At 35.2% G+C, this 25,599-nt stretch overlaps 2 protein-coding genes across 2 annotated transcripts in view; both read left to right on the plus strand.

Moving 5' to 3' along the window:
* The window catches only part of LOC144350052 (E3 ubiquitin-protein ligase rnf213-alpha-like), a 156,006-nt gene extending 145,247 nt beyond the window's left edge, over nt 1-10,759 (plus strand). The window contains exons 36-42 of the mRNA XM_085502817.1: nt 8,456-8,694; nt 8,844-8,926; nt 9,131-9,264; nt 9,506-9,592; nt 9,724-9,897; nt 10,256-10,419; nt 10,510-10,759. Of these exons, the coding sequence (XP_085358943.1) occupies nt 8,456-8,694; nt 8,844-8,926; nt 9,131-9,264; nt 9,506-9,592; nt 9,724-9,897; nt 10,256-10,419; nt 10,510-10,759 (1,131 nt within the window). The remainder of the gene's footprint in view (nt 1-8,455; nt 8,695-8,843; nt 8,927-9,130; nt 9,265-9,505; nt 9,593-9,723; nt 9,898-10,255; nt 10,420-10,509) is intronic.
* A 1,045-nt stretch (nt 10,760-11,804) lies between these two features.
* LOC146739491 (E3 ubiquitin-protein ligase rnf213-alpha-like) lies at nt 11,805-25,130 on the plus strand. Its single transcript, XM_085502818.1, has 13 exons — nt 11,805-11,969; nt 12,531-12,703; nt 12,897-13,025; nt 13,245-13,407; nt 14,115-14,200; nt 14,548-14,680; nt 14,936-15,129; nt 16,956-17,144; nt 18,664-18,790; nt 22,138-22,344; nt 22,909-23,051; nt 23,487-23,707; nt 24,862-25,130. Exons 1-13 carry the CDS (start codon nt 11,805-11,807, stop codon nt 25,128-25,130), a joined length of 2,199 nt encoding a protein of 732 aa, XP_085358944.1.
* Nucleotides 25,131-25,599: the final 469 nt, after the last annotated feature.

Here is a 25,599-nt window from a genome sequence, read left to right on the forward strand (position 1 = left end):
TTGTAACACATCAATTCTGAACAGAAATTTAATACAGCTCATAATGAATTAATTCACTCTGACACAAACTAAGTTCAATATAAGTTTTTAAATTTTTTTCTGAGCCGGGGCTATGACACGACATGTCATGTCTTGTTTAAATCAATTTTTACATTTCATGTACTTTTATTATTTACTTTATTAATCTGAAAACCTAAAAAGAAATGTTAACTCTTTCTTTATGGTATTAATAATTTAAAAGCATTATTCTATCTATTCTACTCGGTATGTACACTATTTTGGTATTTCACCACGTAAATATATTTTTTGAATATTGTCAAGACCAAGTTTGGTACATGAGGATTAGTTTGAACAGGAACTGTGTCATTTTCAATGACTTTTTTATGTTTAAATTTGGGCAACTTTGTATCAAATGGCACTTATTTCAAGCACCTCAAGTTCTAGTACTGGTAACTGTTTCAAGCCTTTGTTCTTGCTCCATTCTGGTGATACATTATTGCAATATTTTACATTACAGTCTGACGCTTAGTCACTGTAGCCTTTATTTTAAATACTAAGTATTACTAAATGACCTGTTTTCAGGCCTAGAAAGTTGTACAAAAAGTATCATCCTTTAGAAACATTCACAGTTTGCCCTACGATCAACAGAAAAATAAAACCAACACAAATGACCATGGTAGCAGTAAAATTCAACTTAAATTGCATCGTAAGCGAATGATTCCGGTCACATGTAAAAGCTTGATGCAATACGATATCCGCCATGCTTCCTGCTTCGTGTTCTTTGATCTGATAGGTAAAGTCGTTAATTAACCAATCAAATAGCTGGATGATGCCAACATAGCTCATTTAAATAATGTATGTTTTTTTTCTTTTTTTATATTTTATTGACAACATTACATCATAAGGATTACATTACACAGTTGAATATATTCATTCATTAATTTTTAGCTCCGCTGTTGACTTTGTCGAGCGGAGCTTATCATGTGAGTGATTGTCCGTCTCCGTCGTAGTCCGTCGTCTGTGTCAATGTTTTACTTTTTCGACTTCTTCTTGAAAACTACAAGCCTGAATGCGTTGATACTTGGTGTATATGTACCTTGGGTAGACCTCTCTTAGGTTTGTTCATTTCATGTTGATATCTTCAATTCTCTAATTTTGGTGAATATTTTTGTCATTTTTGGTAAAAAGTGATATTTTCGACTTCTTGTTAAAAACCGCAAGTATAATTACTTTGATATTACATATATAGGTACTGCATGTGGACCTCTCTCAGATTTGTTCATTTTGTAATGATATCCTTAGTTCTCTAATTTTGGTGAATATTTTTGTCATTTTTGGTAAAAAGTGATATTTTCGACTTCTTGTTAAAACCGCAAGTGCAATTGCTTTGATATTACATATATAGGTACTACATGTGGACCTCTCTCAAATTTGTTCATTTTGTAATGATATCTTTAATTCTCTAATTTTGGTGAATATTTTTGTCATTTTTGGTAAAAAGTGATATTTTCGACTTCTTGTTAAAAACCGCAAGTGCAATTGCTTTGATATTACATATATAGGTACTACATGTGGACCTCTCTCAGAATTGTTCATTTTGTAATGATATCTTTAATTCTCTAATTTTGGTGAATATTTTTATCATTTTTGGTAAAAAGTGATATTTTCGACTTCTTGTTAAAAACCACAAGTCCGATTGCTTTGATATTACATATATAGGTACTACATGTGGACCTCTCTCAGATTTGTTCATTTTGTGATGATGTCTTCAATTCTCTAATTTTCGTGAATATTTTTGTAATTTTTAGTAAAAAGTTATATTTTCGACTTCTTGTTAAAAACCAATAGTTCAATTGCTTTGATATTACATATTTAGATACTACATGTAGACCTTTCTCAGATTTGTTCATTTCGTGATGATATCTTGGATTCTCTAATTTTGGTGAATATTTTTGTCATATTTGGTAAAAAGTGATATTTTCGACTTCTTGTTAAAAACCAAAAGTTCAATTGCTTTGATATTACATATATAGATACTACATGTAGACCTTTCTCAGATTTGTTCATTTCGTGATGATATCTTCAATTCTCTAATTTTGGTGAATATTTTAGTCATATTTGGTAAAAAGTGATATTTTCGACTTCTTGTTAAAAACCAAAAGTTAAATTGCTTTGATATTACATATATAGATACTACATGTAGACCTTTCTCAGATTTGTTCATTTCGTGATGATATCTTCAATTCTCTAATTTTGGTGAATATTTTAGTCATTTTTGGTAGAAAGTGATATTTTCGACTTCTTGTTATAAACTGTAAGTCTGATTGCTTTGATACTATACATATTGTTCATTTTCTGATGATGTCTTCAGTTCTTTAATTGAAATGTGCATTTCTAACAGCGGAGCTATCTCAGCCGATAGGCTGCTTGTTCCTAGTATAGTAATCCATTTCCCACAGTTGTGAAATTCATTCCAGAAAGTGAATCTACAAGAATGAAGAACTCAATTGTTTCATTTTGTTCATTGCAAAATGTACATAATACTATTAATAGATCCACATCTATATTTCTCTTGGCCAGGTCATACATTGTAGTTTGTATAAAGTATCCTATGTAGTAGCCTAAATTGAAAAACCTGAGTTTATGTGTCAATTGACACTTTAAAGGGCAGTTTGTGAGTTAAATTCCAAAATCCTGTAAAGTTGAATTCCCTTTCAGAGTATTGGTTTTATGGGACTATCACCTTTGATGGCCCTTCTGACGCATTTTTTTTGAAAGTTTTTCAATATCAATGAAGTTATAATCAAAGTCATACTTGTGGTTCAGTTTTTTGGGAAGAGATAAAATTATTCCATGAAGTATGAATATTTCGTTAATATTTAGTTGTTTTGACTGTAATTTGTTCCAAGAAAACCTGGTGTTACTGTTATACAAGTCTGAAACATAAATCTTTATTTCTCAACGTTGAGTAGTAAATTGATTTGTTTCCCAAAAGAATGTTTTGATTATTCCAAATGATCTGACTGGTGTTCAAGGCAGAGTAGTCTTTCTCATTAGGGTGATTTGGATAAGACCATGCTTCTAATGCTTCTTTATAAAACTTAGGAATTACATGCATAAGTTTCTCAACAGCAAAGTTACATTTAAATAGGTATTTGCTGTTAACTTGATGTACGATAAACTCCCAGCATGCATTGGGGTAAACATCCGGTTGACCTTTCATGTAGTGAACTGCGCATGTGCAGTACTTTGAGTCACATGCTCCGTGTGTTTTCTGGAGCTGTGCAGTCTGTATTTCTGTGAACGGAATTCTAATAAAGATGAAACCGTTTACCGATATTGCTGAGTTCGTACTTTATTATTTTCCACCAAAATTTGACAAGCGACGGTCAAAGAATATCTTCCAGGGATGAATAACATTCTCATTTAAATATCTTTTAATGAAATTTATTCTCATCAATTTGTGAGTTAGTTTATTATCTGGGTCCACCTTCAGAGACTTCTCCGACCATCACTTTCCGGGCAATCCTGTCTCTCCCCTTCCAGAGAAAGTCAGTACGTAATTTATTTGTAAGAGAACAAATATTTTCAGAATGAAAATTTTTCCAATCAGTGTTTAAGATCTACTTTTCCATATTTTAAGGTTATTTTGAATTTGTTTAAGAGGGTTTGCAAAGTTTATTGTTGTATTTAAGTCTTTAAGTATTATATGATATAAAAACACCTGTAATTTTAATAGGTTGTTGTGGCCATTTTATTCGAAACGTTTTCTTTTTGGTTTTTTTCCACTTCCCAAGCCATAATGCTTTATATATTTGCAAGCCAGACACTAAGTGAAAATCTCCCAACATGGCAAACACATACTTTATAGCAGATTGTTCATTACTAACAAATCATGAAAGATCATCAGCAAAAGCTGCATACTTAGCCTCTAGTGTATCAATTTTAATCCCTTTTATGCTTTTGTTGCTGTTCATGATAATTAAAAAAAATTCGAGTGCCAGAATAAAAAGATATGGAGACATGGGGTCACCTTGGTAATGAGGAAGTATCCAGTGCTATACCCATTGGTCATGACACAACTATTCAAATCTGTGTAGAAGGTAGTAATCCATTTTTGAAAGTTTGTGCCAAAATTGTATGGACATTTCAACACAGTCAATGGCCTTTTAAAAATCTATAGTTAATAGTATGCCAGATAGAGTATTTTCAGAGTATATTAATCAGTATTTCTTCAATCAGTCTAACATTGTCTATTATGTCTCTACCATTAACAAAGGCACATTGTTGACTATTAATTAATAAAGGCAATACTCCTTTTAAACGGTTTGCTAAACATTTAGAACCTATTTTGGCATCGGTATTAATCAAAGAAATGGGTCGCCAATTGCGAATATACCGAGAGTCCCTCCCCCTTTTCTCAATCAATGAAATCACCCCTTCGCGTTGTGAGATATCTCTGTCTACCATTTTTGAATGCATAGTTTAGTGATTCCACCATCAAATTCCCAATTTTTGGCCAGAAAGTTTCGTAAAATTCCAATGGTATTCCATCGTTTCCTGGAGTTTTATTTTTTGGCATTGAATTAAGGACATGAAGGGCTTCATTTGATGTTATTTTCGATTCACATAATTTTATTTCATTTTCAGACAACTTGTGAATTTGGGAATTATCAAAGTACAAGTGTACAGAGATGTCTCGATCCAGTTTGGACGTTGATGTATATAGATTAGATTAAAATGTTTTCAATTCATTCAAAATATCTTTTTGTTTTGTTTTAAAATAATTATCCCTTCCAATAATTCTACTTATGTGAGCCTTTTTCCATGCCGCTTAACTAGCCCCAAAAAATACTAGTTACTTTTTTCACCTTTCTCATGTCAATTAACTCTCGACCTCATGATAGCTCCTTCCGTTATATAATCATATTCCCTCTCAATTTCCTGTTTTGCTTTTTGTAATTTGAGTAGATTTTCTTGTGTGGGGTTCATAGCAATTGCACCCTCTAAACCTATAATTTCTTGCTCAAGGTTTTCAATTTTGTTTTTCTTTTTTTTGGATTTTATATTAGAAAACACAATGGAAAGTTTCTTAATTTCATATTTGAATAAATCCCACTTTAATCCCTGATCAGCAATGTCAGTGTATAAGGCTTCCCAGATGTCAAATTTATCAGTAATATCACTAATATAATCATTGTCTTGTAAAAGGCTGGTGTTAAGCTTCCAATATGACGGTCCAAATATAAGATCTACTGGATTAAATTCCAACATAATAGCAGAATGGTCAGAGGAGACTGAAGGAATTATTTCGGTCACACTGACATTTTGTTGTAAGGAGTCACTAATGAGATAATAGTCTAAATGACTTTATACAAAATGGAGAATGGAGAGATTGAGGATGAAAAACATTTCCTCCTAACATGTTCATACTATTATACATTAAGAAAAGACAGCCTAAACAAATTTCTTGCAACACTGACCAATCAAAACAAAGAAGGAAAACTAGTAAATATACTTAAAACGAAAGACAAAAACATGTTAATTAATTTAGCCAAATTTGTATACCAATTAATGAGAGAAAACTACATTAAATCTAAATTACCAGCTGCCTCATAAAAATAATGTTTTTGCTTTGTTTTATGTTTTTGTTGTTGTCTTTTGTTTTTTTCTCTAATTTTTTTATTATTCTATTTTTAACTTACAACATTTAACTTTATTGTATCACGAACAATATCTCAATTAAGGATACGTTTATCAATAAAGATTATTATTATTATTACTACAATCTTTGGGTTTCCCCTTCGCCAAGTGTACTGTAATTTTTTTGGATTTCTTATTCTCCAAATGTCAACTAAATTGTGTTGTTCAATCAATTCCATCATGGTTACTTTTAGCATTTTTTCACCTTGGACCTTCAGATCCTGACCGATCAATTGTGTCATTAAGTGTGATATTAAAGTCCCGCCCCCCCTGATGATTTCAGTGTCTGAGTTTATAGCTAGTTCTGAGATTTGTGATAAAATTTCCTGCATAACTTCTATGTGTGGGCTTTCCTCATTTGGTGCATAGACATTAATTAGCAGATAATTCCTTTCATATATTGTCTTGGGGGTTATTCTGCAATTGAAACAATTGCATCATTTCGGGGACTTCGCTTATGGGATTAGCTCATATTCCCCCAAGATCATTCATATTTTCTTAGGTATATTTTGCGTGGGTTTTATTATTAGTGTTAATTTTATTATTGTAATTACTAATACCTCATTAACGACTTCACAGGCAGCCCTCGCTGCGTCAATGTCTAAACTCAGTAGTTGCAGCCCCCGCTGCCTCTACCCATAACCTCTTAACTTCATGCAGCCCCCGCTGCATAACCACGGTGTAGCCGCAGCACTCGCTGCCTATACTTTACAGTTGCAGTCATGCTGCAATCTGCCATTCCATACTAACATCATGCAGCTATGCTGCACCAACCAACATGTTTTCAGTCTTATTCTAGTTTGTATTTTAGTTTAGAAACTGTAAGCCAGCTAGTTTACACCTGCTTTGTTCTACATTTTGGGGGCGGCACCAGGGACCATCTTATCAGTCTGTTGTGCATTGTCTCACTTTTGTGTACGATGGTTTTGTGGTGTGCCCCCCTATTTGCCAAATAAATTATTGGTTCATGTACATGCTCTTGTGTTTGTGTCATAAAGTAGTATATATCTACGACTATCACTTTTAACTAAAGGGTTTATAATGTTATTACAGTTTCGCAGTATAGTCATAACACCTCTACTGTTTGATTTGCCATGGGAGAAGAAAAATTCACCCTGCATCTGACTTGCCCACTATGTTTCGTTTTCTGTGATATTATGCATTTCCTGAATGAAAACTATATTTGCATTTTTGTTTTTGACCCAGCAAAAAATCTTTTTTTTTCTTGAAATCCCTGAGACCCTAGTATTAATGGATAGAAATTTAAGTTTTGTCATGTTTCAACGTAGTTATAATTCTAGTATAGAGTTGCTTTGTTAATCTGCCTAATATTAAAGTTGCCATTTTTTGAACAATTGTAAGTAAAAATGTAACACAATGACCAACACTAACACAAAATAATACCCCAACATGGCTATTAAAGGCTAAACACCCCAAGCACATCATGAGGCCAAAACAAGATACAAAACCAGAGAATGACTAATAAAACAACAAACTCATCGTACTCCCTGCGTACAGTTTGTACAGTCTGATCAACGTGTGTTCAGTCAACAGCTGGTGAAGTTCAGTTCAGTTCAGGTTCTGTGTTATCATGTTAATATCCGTGTGAGATGCATATATCTCAATCCTCGGAATTGGACTTTTTTTTCATCAATGAACAAATTTTCGTTTCTCAACTTCGTTTTTTTCCTTCTTTTCCATGCCTTTTCCATTACAGCATGCAGTGAACGTTTCTTGGCGAAATCAGCTGGACAAAGATCCTCTTTAATGTATGAGTGCGAAGTTCGCAGAATTTCAAATCTTTCTGGACGGTATAATATTTCGGCTATAATGGCGCGTGGTTTTTGTTGCTGGCTGTTTCGCATGTACTGTCCATGTTGAATTTGCTAGCAAGTAGCTCACCAATGACAGATAATGGCGTCTCGTTCTGTTTTTCATCGATTCCATAGAATCGTAAGTTGAATCCATGGGAGTACATTGTAGCAGTTGATCTTGATAGTTTCATCTCTGTTGCTTTCAATCTCAGATCTTAAATTTCTTCCATCAGCTCGTTTATTTCAGATATGCTTTCGTCCGCCATTTTGGTAGCGTACTCACAAGATCTTTCGACGTCTTTTTTCATTTCATGTATTTCTGAAACTTTCATCACACCGCCATGGCCACTGACCTAAATAATCTATGTTAATGTATGAACGCAACACGAAAGAGATTTGCCGATGTTTGCGATCTTTTGGCTTTGAGTTTAGTGGGAAAACGGCATGATTTTTTGTTCAAATACTGAAATTAGTTATTTTTGGAAAGTTAAACTGAGCATTTAAAGAATAATTTAACATTGTTTACTGTGATAACAGCTCATTTGAAACAGAACATTTTCACATAGTTTTAATTTCGTGTTTATGGACTTTATTATTAATACTGCAAAATTCGTTAAATTAAAAACCACGCAAATAATTTCTACTTCTACAGTAGACCAAAGAGACATGTTTCAAGAGATTATAGACCGATTTCCTAAAATTTGTTAAGACAAAACCCAACTTTTTGCATAAAAGCCCATCGTACAGTATCAGTGTGGGACTTATGCAATCGCATCTGTAGCTACTCACCGGTAACCCGTAGTTGATCCGCCGGTGTCCAATTCACGATCATTATGTGCCAAAATTTCAACTAATTGAAGGTAGCGCTTAACTGAATAAACATACGGTATATGTATAGGTGAGTGAATGATAATAAAAGTAAAATTAACATATTTTAGGTTCATGGTGGAACAACAGCCAAAGACATTCTAAGGAAAGTTGAGGAAAGTGAGAAATTGGCAGTTCATAATAAAGAACAACATAATGTTGATACTGTACTGTTCTTTGATGAAGCCAACACTACAGAAGCAATTGGTCTGATCAAGGAAGTCATGTGTGATCAGAGAATGAATGGTAAACCACTTACACATGGAAGTAATGCTTTGAAGATCATTGCAGCTTGTAACCCATACAGAAGGTGACTAATAATAGTAATTTCTGTTTCTCTCATATTTGTTTTTCATATTTAGCAGCTTGTATCATTCATTTATTCATAACTTTTCATAACATTTTTCTATTCGTGTAATTATTAATAAAGCATGTATATTCTACATAATCTCTTCCTAGGCACACAAGAGATATGATTGAGAGGCTTGAAATGGCAGGATTAGGCTACCATATCAGAGCTGAAAAAACTGATGATAGACTAGGTGAGTTACAAAGTAGGAATCATCATCCACATGCATTGGAATATGTTATTAACTTCAAATTACTTGTTAAACTCTTTCCTTTCTCCAATTTGCTTTGATTCACAAAATGATATAACTTGTTGAGTTTCTTTGATTCAATAATGTGAAATTCCATTGTTTGCCAGTTGCACTAATCTGAGTGTGTTTATTTTTTTCTAACAATAGGGCGTATACCCCTCAGACAACTTGTATACAGAGTAAAAGCCCTGCCTCCAAGTATGCTGCCACTAGTTTGGGATTTTGGTCAGTTGAACAGTGAAGTGGAAGAATTGTACATTAAACAGATTGTTGCACGATATGTAAGTTTATGAGTGTAATTTGCATAATCTAACTAAGTCCTGTGTAATTCAAACTGTTACAGTATGACAGTGATTGCTGTAACAGTGAAACTCATGTGTATATGAATGCAATGTAGTCAAATTATCTTCATTTGGTCTTATTATAAACCCACTTTGGAACTGAGGCATAACAGGTACAATGTACCTTTGATTTTGTTCTGTTGCTCTTTCCCATATAATGTTTTCTACAATTTCCATGCAGGTACATTCAGGACAAATTCCTGTTGGCAGTGAAAATGTAATCAGTTCAGTTCTCGCAGCATCACAGAGATTCATGAGGGAAACTGAGGTTTGTGTAGACATATTCATAAACATATATCTCCTAAAACTGACAATGTGTGAATTCGTACACCGCAGACTTAACACTATCAAGTCTTTTATATACTGTATTGGTCTGAAACTATTGTTTTTGTTTGCCAGAGTGAATGCAGTTTTGTGAGCTTACGTGATGTTGAAAGAGCTATGAATGTATTGGTTTGGTTCTACAAGCACAAGGAGGTTGCAAAACTACTCAGAAATCAATTTTATGAAGATCACATGGAAGATGACGTGGATGAGGAGGAAGAAGAAGATGAGGAACCTGATGAGTATGAGGTAAGCCTACTACAAGTTTCACTCAGACAGGCTATATGTAGCTATGTGATGCTGAATATTATGAGGTTATTGACAAAATATTTTAATTTTCATTCTATTCTAACCAAAACACAACTAAATTATGTATCTCAGAAAATGTGCATTGTTTACAAAATATGCTACAGTTGTCTGTAGCAATTACACTTAGCATATGAATGCAACTGTAGACAATATCACTCTACATGTATGTATGAATACAACGGCCAGAACAATGGGTCACATGACCAAAAGTGGTATGAGTACTTATAAGATAAAAGTTCTTTTTCTAAGCTTGAAATGGCTTATGCCCTAATGTTATATATATTTTTTTATTAATAAGCCATTGGACTACCTGACTCAAGCCTTGGTGCTGTCTTTAGGAGTATGTTACCATGCTTGTCTACAAGAAGAAAGAGAAGCATACAGAGATAACATATCTGAATATTTCACTCATCCTTGTGTACTCAGTGAAGGTGGCGATCAAATGTTGAAAGAAATCAATCGGTGAGTATTCAATTCCGCTTGCTAGACTTTAGTTTAGGGCATCCTTATGTTTCTCATTTCACCACAAATTGTTTTATTCTTTTATTTCAGATGTCAAGATGTGTTTCTAAATGAACTTCTACTTGGACCTAATATTGCAAGAAATGCTGCGCTGAAAGAGAATGTCTTCATGATGGTCGTTTGTATTGAGTTAAGGATACCTTTATTCTTAGTTGGTAAACCAGGGAGTTCAAAGTCTCTAGCCAAGACTATTGTAGCTGATGCCATGCAGGGAGAGGCTGCTGCTTCTCCATTGTTTAAAACATTTAAGCAGGTAAATATTCCACCCATGTTTCGTTAGTCTCTGTTTGGACAAAGTCTGAAACATTGACCTAATACTGACTCGTGGAGGGATAGACCATTATGGGTAGTTTGTGCACGCCACTTTATAAATTTTACCCAAGATGGCCAATTGCCGGCCATTTTGTTTTTTAACAAATTCTGTTCTAGTTGTATATTTCATACATGCATTGAGCAATTATATACATGGACAGTACGTCATTTTATAAGTATGCACATACAATAATTTTATCATCTGATCAAAACTGGTGATTATTTTAGTTGCAAATAAAATTACTATATTTATTTTGGCATATTTGAAACCAGATCTTTGGCATTTGTTGGCTGGTTTACCTAAACTTGGTAGAAAGATTAACCTTTATGTGTAGTTGATGCACATCACTTCTGTTCGTAAAGTCCACTTCAGATGGCCTATTCTTGGGGGCAGAGCTACATCAGTGTTTGATGTTGCTTAAAATGTGCACCAATGTACCATGTATTTCTATGGGTTCTGTATAAGACCTGCTGTCGGAAACACCAGTGAAAACAGCACAAACTCAACTTTAATCCTGAGCAATCAAATTTATATATGTTGCACATGTAGGGGTAATCTTGTTACACTGTTCAATTATCCTAAAGTACAGTTTTCAGAGATTTTAGTGAAAATTACTGAGTGATACAATTCACTCTAGTGTTGTATTATACATTACACACAGTTTTTAACATTGAGTACACAATGGGAACTGTGCTTTTTTTTCCTCTGAAATAAATCTTAATAAACTATTCAATTCATATGTATCTTAACTTTTTTTTTTCCCAAATGCACAAATATATATATATTCTTTATTTTTAATAGAAGGCCATCGGCCCATAGTATTTACATACATTATTTATATTTAAAAAATAAAATTACAATTTTTAAACAATTAACACTTCTTGTAGTTCTTTTCGCAATTTCATTTCAATATTGAAATTTCAAAAAAAGTCTTCATATTTATGGAATATGACAAACATTTCGTTGCCATGCTTACCAGTAATATCCATATATATCTTGTTTTTAGGTTCATATGTCATCCTATCAGTGCAGTCCATTGTCTACACCAGAGGGCATTGTGGGTACGTTCAGACAGTGTAGTCGTTTCCAAGAAGGTAAAGATCTGAATCGGTTTGTCTCAGTAGTTGTATTAGATGAAGTAGGTTTGGCTGAAGATTCACCAAAGATGCCCCTCAAGGTATGCTTATTATTTCATATAGTTCTATTATTGCAGTATGCTAGCTCCAGGGCCCATTTTATTTAACCATGGTTGCAAGTTGAATGTTTCAGATGATGTGTCACATATGAACATGGTTTTTGGTGCTTTAAAATTGGTATTATAACATAGCAATAAACCATTATGAATTTACTCCATACATTTATATGCATTCATCTGTGGCTTGTCCATATACCGATATGTTGTGATTTGTAAAATTACATATTGTGGTATACCTGAGTACCGTCATGGTTTAATCCTTAAATAAATAATAATTTTTTAAATTGCCATGCTTTATTGTGACAGTAATTCATTTTTGAAATTATAGTATTATACGTCACTTCTCTCACAACATCAGAAAGTTTGCATAATCTGTGGTTACCAAATTCAGAGTTATGACTGGCATTGAAAATAATCTGTTGTCTGATAATGTATAGCAATAATGTAATGCAATGTGAAAATTGTTGACAATGATATGTTTAGAAATTGATGGTGATTTCATTGGAGTGGAATAATGAGAATGTATTGCATTCATTGCTTCAGACGTTGCATCCATTGTTGGAATATGGGTGTGATGATGAAGATAATCCACCACCTCACAAGAAAGTTGCATTTATTGGCATTTCAAACTGGGCGTTGGATCCTGCTAAGATGAACCGTGGGATACTGGTATCAAGGGGAGTACCCGATGAAGATGAACTAAAGGACAGTGCTGTGTAAGATTTCATTATTCACTGTTTCACAAAGTAATTATATTCAAATATGATAAAATTTGTGGCATATATTGCCAGAAGTTGGCATTTATGTAAATGATAATGGCAATTTCATATGACTATGGAAACTCCTAGTTGGTGAAATGATAAAATATATCTTTTATTTATCGTGTGTTGTTTTCTTGTCTTGGAACAGAGGTATATGTTCAACAGATGAAATTGTGCTGTCTCGTATCCAACCGATGATTCCTGCTTTGGCAAAAGGATATTTGAAACTGTACAAGGTGCAGAATAAAGAATTCTTTGGTTTACGAGACTTTTACAGGTAATTTCACCTATCTGCAAGACTTGGAGAAAGAGCCTCTGACAAACTTGATATATGTTTTGTGTTGTATGATTGGTTCACTGATTATATTCGTTGTTTGTTTGCTCTCTCAGCTCCTGTCAACTGATATTTAATAAATTGATTAATTATAAGTATGTGTACTAAATTGTGGCGGTAGAACTGCTGTAGTAACTGTCATTATTTTTATCTGGTCTCCAGTCTTGTCAAAATGGTGTACGGATTTTCTAAAGCATCTGGTGATCCACCAACCTGGCGACAACTGGTCCATGCTATACGACGTAACTTTGGTGGTCTGGATGATATAAATCCTGTTGAAGTGTTTAATGAACACCTACACAATGTTGATAAGAGACAAGAAAGGGTATGGTTGTCATATACAGTGAAACATGTTTGTACCAATCCCTATCCCTATATCCATGGTGTTCTTAGTGTTGGTGTTATTTACATTCACTCGTCAACTGCCAACTCAAACACTGCCATTGATACTGCTTTAGCAAAATGGGGTGGACCTGCAAGACAGAATGCAATCAAAATGCATACATAAAACAGCGTTTAGCTAACTGATTTCCCGCCATGACTGTTTAACTCAATTTGTTATAAGCCGATCTATTGGTAAGGGTAAGGGTAGGGGAATAGGAAATTATACGTGTTTAGTTTGGTTTGTCCAGAGATGAATGTTCATCTTTCATTCTGCAATATTTAGGCAGAAACCATAACAAAATACTATGAGCAACAGTACTCCATTTTGGACTGATGTACGCACTGACCATGTTTTTAGTTTACAAAGAATTTGGTTTAGACAGGTTTCCCTTTAGACAGCACAAATTACTCTCTGGGGGTTGTGTTACATATATGTAAAGATACACACTGTACATTATGTTCTTGAATTATTAGGTCAATAATTGGGAATGGTGCAAAGTTCTTATAATTTTACAATGCATCTCTTGTATATCTTGTGTTGGTTTTGGGAGTGTTTTATACAGGTTATTCAGTTAACATTTCACCATTAAAGCTAACAATTCATTGAATACATTTGTAACAAATAACATTGATGTATTTTCATTGCAGGGACCAAATGATCCTGATTGTGATCCAGCTGGGCTTATCCGTGCCAGTTTGGTTGGTTTAGACAGGGGCATATTGAACATGGAAAGGTGGGAATGAACATACATTCTAATTATCAATGCATAACTAATATAAATAATCTTTTTATATTTTTTCACAGCAGTAAACTCTGATGTACCTTGTCAAACCATTGGTAGACAATTTTCTCTTATTATTTATATTTGGACTAATGCTACATTTCATATTGAGCTTTTTAATCCAAATGTTCATAGTTCAGAATGTGAACAACCAGACTAGTGAAGCTTATATGAATGCTACTACACGTATTTGCTTTTGTGCAAAAAGAACAAATTCTCAAATCAGAATGTAATATACATGTATGTATAAATTAATGAGTGATGACAAAAGTTACGAGGTTTCTCATTTTTTCTTTCAGTGAGAGTCGTTATCTGTTGGTATTAACAGAGAATTTTGCAGCCCTTGGTATTCTACAACAGCAGTTACTCAGCATGGAAGACACCGTCATCATTTTCGGTAGTAGCTTTCCCAAAGATCAAGAATATACACAGGTACTTGTTTTTCTCCAGTTGAGTTTCAAGAGTATAGTAAGATTGAGCCTTACCTGAGTGAGTGTGCCAGACTTGATTGATGAGGTCAAAACCACTGGCTGGGTCTGAGCACCAAATGTGACTTTCAGAATCCTCTGTTGAGCTCTGCTTGTGTTTGATCATCAATGTTGATGCCAGCATGGTTCATTAAATTGTATGCTCTATCCATGACTCATTTGCACTCGTACATTAACAATCCATTTCTCATTTCTCTAGGTTTGCCGTAACATCAACCGAATCAAAGTCTGTATGGAAACTGGTCATACTGTTGTATTATTAAACTTAGAAAGTTTATATGAGAGTTTATATGATGCCTTGAACCAGTACTATGTGTATTTTGGTGGACAGAGATATGTAGATTTAGGTCTTGGAACTCACAGAGTGAAATGCAGGGTACATAGTGAGTTCAGGTAATGTAGTGTGAGTTTCTAGTATGATTTTCAGCTCCTGTGAAACGGAGCTTATGTGGTACCGGTGTCTGTGACTCTGTTACTAAAATTTGTTCCACTGATAACTCAAGATCTACAATTTCAATTCAAATGAAATTTGGCACACAGGTAATATATGATGTGTAGATGTGCTGATTAGATTTTGGTGCAATTCTATGCATATTAATTAGTCAATTATTGCATTAATTAATTTATAACTTAGAGTCTTTAAAGTTTCTTAAATATTTGACTAGGGTGAGTAGTCTAATTCTAGTAGTCTAACGTATTCTGTCGCAAAAAAAACCTGGTAATACATGTATTTCATTGGAAGGTCTGCAAATTTGCGAATTTTTGTATATAATGATTTATTCTATCATGATGGATGTTATTTGAGCAGATACAGCGACTAAAAACATCAAATGTATGCGAGTATGGGGAGTACACATGTGCAGTTACAAGAGTGTCACGTCCATTTTTTTCAGTTTGACGAAAAAGCAGTACCCTTTCCGATTTCTTGAACGCAAGTTCAATTCATCAATAGACAAAATTGCAGACAGATGCCGAACAACTTTCTGCCAATCTTGATTCATGAATGTGCTGGTTACATGTACAGTGTTCTCCTCGGGCCTGCATCGCTTAGACAATAGCCGCATAACTTTTGTTTCGCCCGCGATTCTGCAGTGTTCTCATCAGATCTTTTAAGGGTATCGGGTTTGATACTGTTGTTTTGTTACACGATACTGTTTCCCTCAAGCTGGGCCGTTTCCAGGCCATTGTTTTGCAATGATGAATCAGAACAATTCATGTGAACTGATCGATCCTAACTTATAATCTGGATCTTACTCAAATAAAATGAAGCAGTTGATTCCTATTTTACATTGTGTTTATTCTTGTTTGATATTTTTAAACAAAAATGCACTCATTAAACAAATAGTAAATATGCGAGTTTTTTGTTTTTGCCGAACGAGGACAGGGAAGACAAAATGGCGGTAGTTTTGTGTAGGGTCGATCGCGATCTTCGGTTTGTATCAAAAGCACGTCCAACAAATGAAATATTTGTTTTTTTCGAGCGATAATTTAATAGCAATTAAGCAAATTTCAATCGTTGGCGTATGTAAGGGCTGGATCACTTAATTTCAAGGGCTCAAAGTCCGGACGAACATTAAACTACGATGTTTTTATTTATCTGTTCTCGGTATGTTGTACTGACTTTTTAGTTGTACTATTTTGATGATTTAATTTCAAGAATCTGTCAAGGAAACAATCTGTTGTTACTTTACATGTTCACGTAGGTTTAATTTAGTAGATTTTACTTGTCAGGGAAAATAGCTAAATTTGCCCATTGTGTCAGGAAGATCTATCCCTATTTGCTGCACTGAGGTTAATTGCGGTTTTTACTACTCCATCGCTAATGACACTAATTACGAAGAATTAAAAAAAAACAAGTGAAATTAAGTCACATTAGGAAAAAAACCATAATAAATAATGTTTACAAGTAAGTGTCCTTGCATGTTTTTTTCAAAATGCCCATATCAAAATCATCTGTTTCCATATACAGTATGTTATAGATTCTCAGACATCTTGATCAATTTTATTGATGGATTGACTTGCATGCAATTACATTCACTTATTAGGCAAAGCCTATACCTTTATAATACATGCTCTGCTCGGGAGCTATTTACAGTTTAACTTTGATTGGTTCATGTTGTTTCATTTTTCTGTGTGTAATTTGGGTTCAATTATTTATCATGAACTTTTCAAGTGTCAATCATTACCATATGATTATTTTCTTTTGTTCTGATTTCTAGATTGATAGTTGTTGCGGATAAAGATGTTGTTTATCAAAGGTTTCCAATTCCACTCATCAATCGTCTTGAGAAACATTTCTTGGCAATGGCAACAATGCTCACAACTGAAGAGCTTGAAGTGGTAGATAGACTGGAGAAATGGGTCAAGAGTTTTGCTACCATTACCCAGATCTCATACCAGAGAGACAGGTTTGTTTTCTAATCTATGACATTCAGGGTAATATGAATTTGAGTCCATGATTGGGTAGCCACTTTGCAATGGGAAATGAATACATTTGCCCACTTGTAAGACATTACTGGTTGGGTGGGAGAATGGTATCCAGTGGGAGAGGATATAAAGCTCCTGTCCTGTTTGTGTTGCTCTTAGCTTTGCTGAATCCAAGAAAAACTTTTTGCCCAAATTTTAATTTTAAAAAGTCAATTAACCAAAGTATCAAAATTACTTTTTAGTCTCCGTTCGGACGTAGTCCGAAAACGGGGACTTGTGTTTTGCCCTGTGTGTGTCTGTGCGTGAGTGCGTCTGTGATCACCTGTATCTCGAACATGCATGGACCGATTAAGTTCAAACTTCACTCATACATCACACATTATATGGGACATATGCACATGCATTCTTTTCATGATCCGATTAACGATAGCCGAATAATGGCCATTTTAAGTCCGAAAATGCATCAAAATCACACATTTTCACCATTACAGACCCGGATCTCAGTTATGCATGGACAGATTTTGTTCAAATTTGGTACATACATTAAACATAATAGGACCTTGATGCATGTCATTTTTTTTTTTGATCGGGTTTGAAATGGCCGACTGGCGGCCATTTTGTTTTAAAGAATTCAGTTCTGAGACATGCTTGGATTGATCGAGTTCAGACTTCACACACACAAGGTACATCATGTCACAAATATGTATGTGCATTTGTTTCATGATCTCATTAACGATAGCCAAATGGTGGCCGCTTTAAGGCCGAAAATGCGTTGAAATCGCACATTTTCACCATTCCGGACCCGGATCTCAGTTATGCATGGACTGATTAAGTTCAAACTTCACTCATACATCACACATTATATGGGACATATGCACATGCATTTTTTTCATGATCCGATTAACGATAGCCGAATAGCGGCCATTTTAAGGCCGAAAATGCATCAAAATCACACATTTTCACCATTCCGGACCCGGATCTCAGTTATGCATGGACGGATTTCGTTCAAATTTGGTAAATACATTAAACATAATAGGACCTTGATGCACGTCATTTTTTTTACCGGATCAAGTTCGCAATGGCCGACTGGCGGCCATTTTGTTTTGAAGAATTCAGTTCTGGATCTGTATCCGAGACATGTCTGGATTGATCAAGTTCAAACTTCACACACACATGGTACATCATGTCACAAATAGATATGTGCATTTGTTTCATGATCTCATTAACGATAGCTGAATGATGGCCATTTTAAGGCCGAAAATGCATCAAAATCACGTATTTTCACAATTCCGGAACCGGATCTCAGTCATGCATGGATGGATTTTGTTCAGATTTAGTACAATGTGTTGTACATATACAGGTGCATTTCGGTCATGATCTGCTTTGAATGTATATGTCACTCAAATATGAACGGAACGGGGACGTGTCATTGACAATGACTTGTTATTCAATAGTTAACTTATAGTATATTTGGATATGAAGTGTATTAATTTTTTTCAGGTCCAAAGGTCGATTCAAAATTCATGATGCGTTCATTGGATTCAATAATGACACTATTGCATCAATTGTATTTCAAGTTACCACGGATATGAATCAACATGAAGGGGATCATGAGTGGCTGGATCATGTAAGTCTTCATAACATTGTCTTCTGTAATGCCAGTTTACTGTCATTGATTACCAAACGCTTCAGCGTGGTATTAAGAGTTTGTTTTCAGGGGTGGGTGATACCAAGGTGGGAAATGGATGCACATAAGGGGTTAATTCCTTGAATTGCAATATAGAGGGTTCAGGCCGAAATACAATATATAGTGTTTTCATGTTTCGTCTGATATTTCTGTGGTATTCTGCTGCTGTAAGTAATGCACGATTTGTTCCGAAATTCAGTATTTTGTGTGCATTCCAGGGTTATTCGTTTTTGCTGAAAACACCCCTATTTTTTAATGGCAGAGTCGAATAGTTTCGCTCCCACTGGGAAATCTGCATTGTTGCTTGAATGAGAGCTAATTAAACACATTTTCCAGACCGGCGAAAGAGTATGCAACAGCCAATTTTAACAGCCTGTCACATGATTTTACTCTGAATGTCAACAAGAAAAGAGGCTAGTCCATTTTACGCAGGAGTAATTGGGAGTAGAATATGTGAGGGATAGTATTAACAGAGATGTGTATACTGGAAAGTAATAACTATCATACTTTTGCACTCTGAGCATTCCTGTTTTAGTATATTGGTTTGAAAATGTTGAACTTGCATGATTTGCAATGTGTTTTTTTTACTGAAACTCCCCTATTGATCGAATTCCGGGTTTGAACGAGAACGACACACCACGTGATTCATTTGAATACAATGCTGAAGGCAAGCATGCCTAGTACTGCATGCTACAACTTCGCTTCTGATGTTGCTTGCTAGCCGTGGATTGAATGAATCTTGATTACCGGTTAAAATGTTGCTCATTTGGCGTTGGTAATCTTTATTTGGAACTGGGTAACGCCGCAACGTCGCCAGCAGAAACCTCCTGGTACTTCGTACTATGATAAAACTCAGTCAACATACACCAAGTTCTGTCAATCGTAGTATTCCATGTGATGTACACCTAATATGCAAAAAATGCTGCTAAACTGGATAAAAATAGCAGACGAACATTTATTTACAAAATAAAAATACTTGGGTTGCCAATGAAAACAAGCCGGTAAAAAACAAGCAATATGTTTTCGGCTGTTACCATGTTAGGACATGAACGTGAAGCTAACGTCGGTTTATAACTAAAACCAGGCACCTTATACGAGGTTCGCAAAATAACATTCAGTCTTTAGAAGTCACTTTATTTTATTGCTAGGACGTATTCAGCCGTTAAATGTATTATTTCCAACCGTTTTGCGATTGTATTTTCTAGATTGGAGGCAGCATTTAGATTTTATTCAAAGTTCAATTGGGATTACGTTGACAGTGTAACAATGTCGGCGCCAGTGATCTCTTACCAGTGCGCAACATAGCCAGAATAAAAGACATGATCATTTGGCCACTGCTATTACAAGACTGGTAGGAGGTAATAAATTTGGGGCGAAAGTATTCAAAAAACAGATTTTGGCTGTTGCCATGGTAGCGGTGGGTCAGGATTGTTTTTCCAATTAGTGATGGTACGATCTGCCTATCAAGTATGAACAAAATCAGCCAAGCCAAAAAAAATCACAGAAGAGTTAAAAAGCCATCCCTGGTGAACAGTTACTCTAACTTTGGGGTCAAATTTCTCATTAATGAAAAAAGATATAAAAAATTCAAATAGTAACTTTGTACCCACACTCAAACCGAGTACAATGAGCTATGTCTGAGGTGTTGTATCACAGGGAATTGGACAAACTTGTGTATTTTAATAAATTATTGAATAATAAAATGTTATATAACTTTTCTTTTACCCCCTCCCCTTCCTGGTATCTAAATCAAGTAATCACTATTTTTATTTTGTAAACACATTTCCGTCTGCTATTTTTGTCAGGTTCAATTCATTCACCAATCGCTCATTTTTGGCATGTTAGATTGGGAGAACTTAATGTATGTTGACCACCTGGAAACTGAGTTTTATCAATCTTGAAGGGCTCTCTGAACATCCACCTGCAGCCTGGACCCGCAGTAAAATCAGCCTTTTCACTTTGACGCGTAGATGTTTTGACTTGACAAGTTGTTTGACAGCTAGCAAAAAGATTGTGCGACGCGCATCATCGGCGGCGTCTTTTTTATGACGTTTTGAACACTTAGTCAATTTGAGCAGTATTTATTCGGACAATGACTCAAGTTTAGACGTCTGATTATTTTATTTTCACACGTACAGTGACACGCGTTCTACACTGACACACGTTGCTAGGTCGCAGCACTGTCTTGGAGCATATTAATGGGCAATTGGGTTCCCCGATTTGTTGCACATTCTTTTTTTAATATGAAATAATCAAATATGGGACATATGTAATAATAACAGAACCCCATACCCTCCCAGTGGCTTCGCTCGTGAAAGTACGGCAGCAGGATACACCGCACCACTCGTGAAAATAACTTCCATACGCAATGAAAGCCACGGGGAGGGTATGGGGTTCTGTCATAATACTTCATTATCACTGAAAACATTTTCCCCCTGAAATAAATTCCAGTGAAAATGCCATTTCCCTCACACTCTATTGAGACACAGCACAGTGAAAATTGGATTCACATGTAATGCTTGAAAACATGTCAGCAAAAATAAATTAAGTGAAATTCTACGTGACTTCATAAGAGTTGGAAATGAACAAATTACACCCGACCCTACCACTCCATACACAATGTAAACTACACCCCAAAACATCCTTTCGCCCATGGGTACTATCGTGTTTCACCAGTGTATTCTATTTGACTTCAGGAGAAATTGAAATAAACAAATTAATTATAATTTCAGCCTCTAGTTGAGCACTGATTAAATCATAAACTACCTCGTCTTTATGTCAACTTTAAGTTATTCATTGCCTACATCAGTGACTTCAAAATATATGTTCAATCCCAAGAATTTAACTCGCTGTTAATTGCATGGGAGTGCCAGTCTTTCATGAATTTCTATTGTCATGTCAATTTCTTGCGATTACTGGGAACATGAAGCTGTAACTAAATCCTGGTATAAGCACCGGTTAGGCAGGCTTGAACTATGCATGTGAAGCCACCTGAGAGGTATATTCAATCCAATAGATTTCTCATTGTTTGGTAACTATTTGCTGCAAATGCAGCAAAAATCAATATAAAAATATTACCCACACAGCATTCTACAGGTTACTTGTAATATATATATATATGTGACATGGCAATAATTTTATGACAGGGCAGCAGTACCCCTATATGATAGTATAGTACCCTCATATGACTAGCTTAAACCACTTTTGTTATTAATAAATAAATATTATCTCAGTTTTCTACCATGCAAAAGTAGAAGAACGCAATAAGGGTTTGCTGTTTTCTGTAGGTGTATGAGCAATCCCAGGAACTGCTGCTGTACTGCGCAACTCCAGATTCTGTAGCACGGTTAACCAAATCAGGACTGTGCAGTTCATCAGAGAGACTGTGGCAGAAGTACTTCAAAGAACAGAAACACAATTCAGTAGCTGAGTATTTAGAATACCAAGTCAGTATGGCTAAAAGAAGTGGAAATATGGTTGGAATACTTGCACAGGTAAAAACATGTCTTGTGTCTTGTAGATGAAGCTCATTGTTGTGATTATTTTATATAGAGTATGGTGCTACATAAGAATATCAGGTCTTCTGGGTCTTACCTTTAAATATGTGATTTTGTGTTCACTTAGCGTTCTCGCGTAGTGTACACAGACCGAATGTCTGCCACAAAAATTGAACGATTTGATTTTGAATTCAAATTTAATTTATAGCTTAATGTCAAAATGCAAATCTTGAGTTGAGGTACCCTTACTTTGTCAAAATTGATCATCATTAAATGTGTATATAACATTATTAAGCATGGAAATACTTGTGTTTGATGAACGCCATGCGATGTTCGGACACCACTATGACCTTTGTTTGTCCTGATTTTTCTTTTAAATTCAGGCATAACTTGTGATCTTGCTGTGAAAGAAATGTAGCCAAATGTAACCTTGATACAAATATACTTTAACCCTTTGCAATGTGTATGACTTTGAAATGCATATTGGTTATTTCTAACTGTTAAATACATGTATTGTCTATTTTTTTCACAATATATATTTTTATTTTTCTATGTTGCTAGGTAACCACCCATTCCAGATTATTATCTCGATATGATATACAGGAGCTAGCTAGAAACATTGGTCTTCATCCAAAGCTGTTACTTCAACACAGTGTCTTCTTACAAGCATTGCACACTGAGCAGCAATTCACTAAACATATTAGGTAAGATTTCTTGCATTCAGTTACCTGAAAATGGCCTGGGAGCTTAAAATGGTTCTCCTGAACAAGATAACCAAAGTGATTAGGGGAAATATGCTACTAAATTCTCTTAAAAATGATATGGATTGGGAAAGTGATCACTCTTTTTAAAAAATAAGGTCCTTTTATCTGTTATCTTTAGTGTGTACCTTGCATAATAAAGTTTGATAAACTCAGCCAAGTATAGCAAGTACCCAGGTTGTAATGTACACTCTGAGCAGATCATGTAGCATAAATAGTACAATAAAAACTGCTAGTCCTGTATGCTGCTCCTTTCCTTGCTAATCGTCAGTCATATGCTTTGAACTCACAAGCCCAGAGTGATGTACTTGTACATCCACTTGTAATAATTTTACCATTATCCTTGAAATATACATTTGTGTGGTTTCTTTCCTTCAGGGCATTCTTCACTGACACTGTCACTTCAAAGATGGAAAGATTTCTTCTTGTTCAGTGTGATGCTGGTGATGAAAATACCAACCTGATAGCTTGCTCACGAAACATAGTACAAGATGAAAGAGCACAAGCAATGAAAGACAATGATAACTGGCAACTTGCTCATGTCGTTTTTATTATTCAACTACCGAGAGTTGCTGGTGGATGTTTTGACGGACTGCAAGGTGTGTGAGCTTTACAGTTTGTTTTTTAGTCCCCGTTCAGACGAAGTCCGAAAATAATTCGGTCTCCGTGCGTCCGTCCGGAGTCGTATCTCAAAATCCCTTGGACCGATCCCGTTCATTCTTTGCATGTGCCTAGTACTTTATGTGGGACATATGCACATGCAGTGGTTTAGCGATTCGATTCAAAATGGCCAACTGGCAGCCATCTTACTTTTCGAAAATGTTGTATTTTGGACATGCTTTGTCAGTTTTCATTCAAATTTAGTACATAGATCATACATGTTAGGATACATGTCCTGACCGACCGCGAGTTCCTGAGTCTGTCTGTCAGTCCGTCCATGTGTCCGTCCGTCCATGCGTTAGTCTGTCCAGAGTCATATTTCAGAATCCTGTTGACCGATTCCCTTCATTCTTTGCATGTGTCTAGCACCTTATGAGGGACATATGCACATGCAGTGGTTTAGCGATTTGATTCAAAATGGCCGGCTGGCAGCCATCTTGTTTTTTGAAAATGTTGTATTTTGGACATCCTTTGTCAGTTGTCATTCAACCTTGGTACATAAATTATACATGTTAGGATACATGTCCATGACAATTTATTTCAAAATCTTGTCAAAGCTGGTCGATTGACAGCCATCTGACTTTTTGGCCTTACTACTATATTTCCACAATTTATGTACATGTACCATTTTTATTCGTATTTGGCACATATATACATCATACATATACGTGTGTTTCATAATCAGATCAAAGATGGCCGAATAACAGCTGTTTTAATTTTTGGCCATATTACTACTACACAGAACACAAGTTTTGATGCAAATAAACAATCTGTTGTATACGCCACTTGGAACTCAAGTTTCAACAACACACTTGCTACAACCCCTCTGCTTTAATATGACGAGTACAAAGAGAACTTTCAAACATTTATCGGGGACTGTGTCATTTTCAATGACTTGTTTCATTTGCCCTAATATGGTACAGAAGACATGTGGTCACTGTGTTAGATGTATAATATTTGCCTTTGTTAACCTGCTACTGGAGTGTTATGTTTAGAAAAGATTTAGATTGGACCAAGTTGACCATTGTCTGTTGTCTACAATGAGTACAATGTAAATTCTGAATCTAATTAAATCAATACAATTCTCATTCAGGTGGTAAATGGCTAGCTGCACATATAGATGATTTGAGACCACCGCTGTCAAGCCATCCAGAAATTACTGCTCTGCAGAACCAATCAATGAGTGCTGTCTTTGAAAGTGACATTCCAAAAAGGCAAAAACTGAATAAGATGTCTCCCAGTGATTCTGGGAATCAGATACCTGAGGAATCAAATGATATAATGGAAAGTGAGATGAAACACATGCCAGTTGATGTGAAACTTATGAATCTAAACATGGAGGAAGGCAAGTCATATTTTTGATGTGTATTGATTCTCATCAAAACATTATTTCACATATTTGTAATATGTTATTGAATTCACATCACTATTATAAATACACATGCCGGCACTCAAACTGAGTTTTCAGAAGTAGAATAGCCCCAAGTGACCTGTTTGCTACAGGGTTGCATGAATCCACATCTACCATTGGTTGACTGTCGGCATACCTCTGATGGTTCACTCGCGACGTATTCAAAACTGTTCTCTCTTTTCCACTGCGGCAACGCTCAACAATATAAATCAGCCTTTTGTTTTATGTGTTACTGTGAACTCTCAGTCGACTGTTTTTTTGCCATTGCGAACTCTCAATCGTCATTTTTTTTGCCATTGCGAACTCGCAATCGCCTGTTTTTTCGCCATTGCGAATTCGCAGCGACGCTTGCAATGGCTGTTTTACCGAACATTTACATACCTCGTTGTTAGGTACGTATATTGATAGGTTCGATTTTTT

The sequence above is a fragment of the Saccoglossus kowalevskii genome, chromosome 8 (genome assembly GCF_978046115.1).
Source record: "Saccoglossus kowalevskii chromosome 8, keSacKowa6.1, whole genome shotgun sequence".
Lineage (NCBI taxonomy): Eukaryota > Metazoa > Hemichordata > Enteropneusta > Harrimaniidae > Saccoglossus > Saccoglossus kowalevskii.

Coding starts and splice junctions, on each gene's coding strand:
- LOC146739491 (XM_085502818.1), top strand. CDS start 11,805: ATGTCATCCTATCAGTGCAGTCCATTGTCTACACCAGAGGGCATTGTG. Junction 15,130..16,955: donor AGGGTACATAGTGAGTTCAG/GTAATGTAGTGT, acceptor TCTGATTTCTAG/ATTGATAGTTGTTGCGGATA. Junction 22,345..22,908: donor TGGTTGGAATACTTGCACAG/GTAAAAACATGT, acceptor CTATGTTGCTAG/GTAACCACCCATTCCAGATT.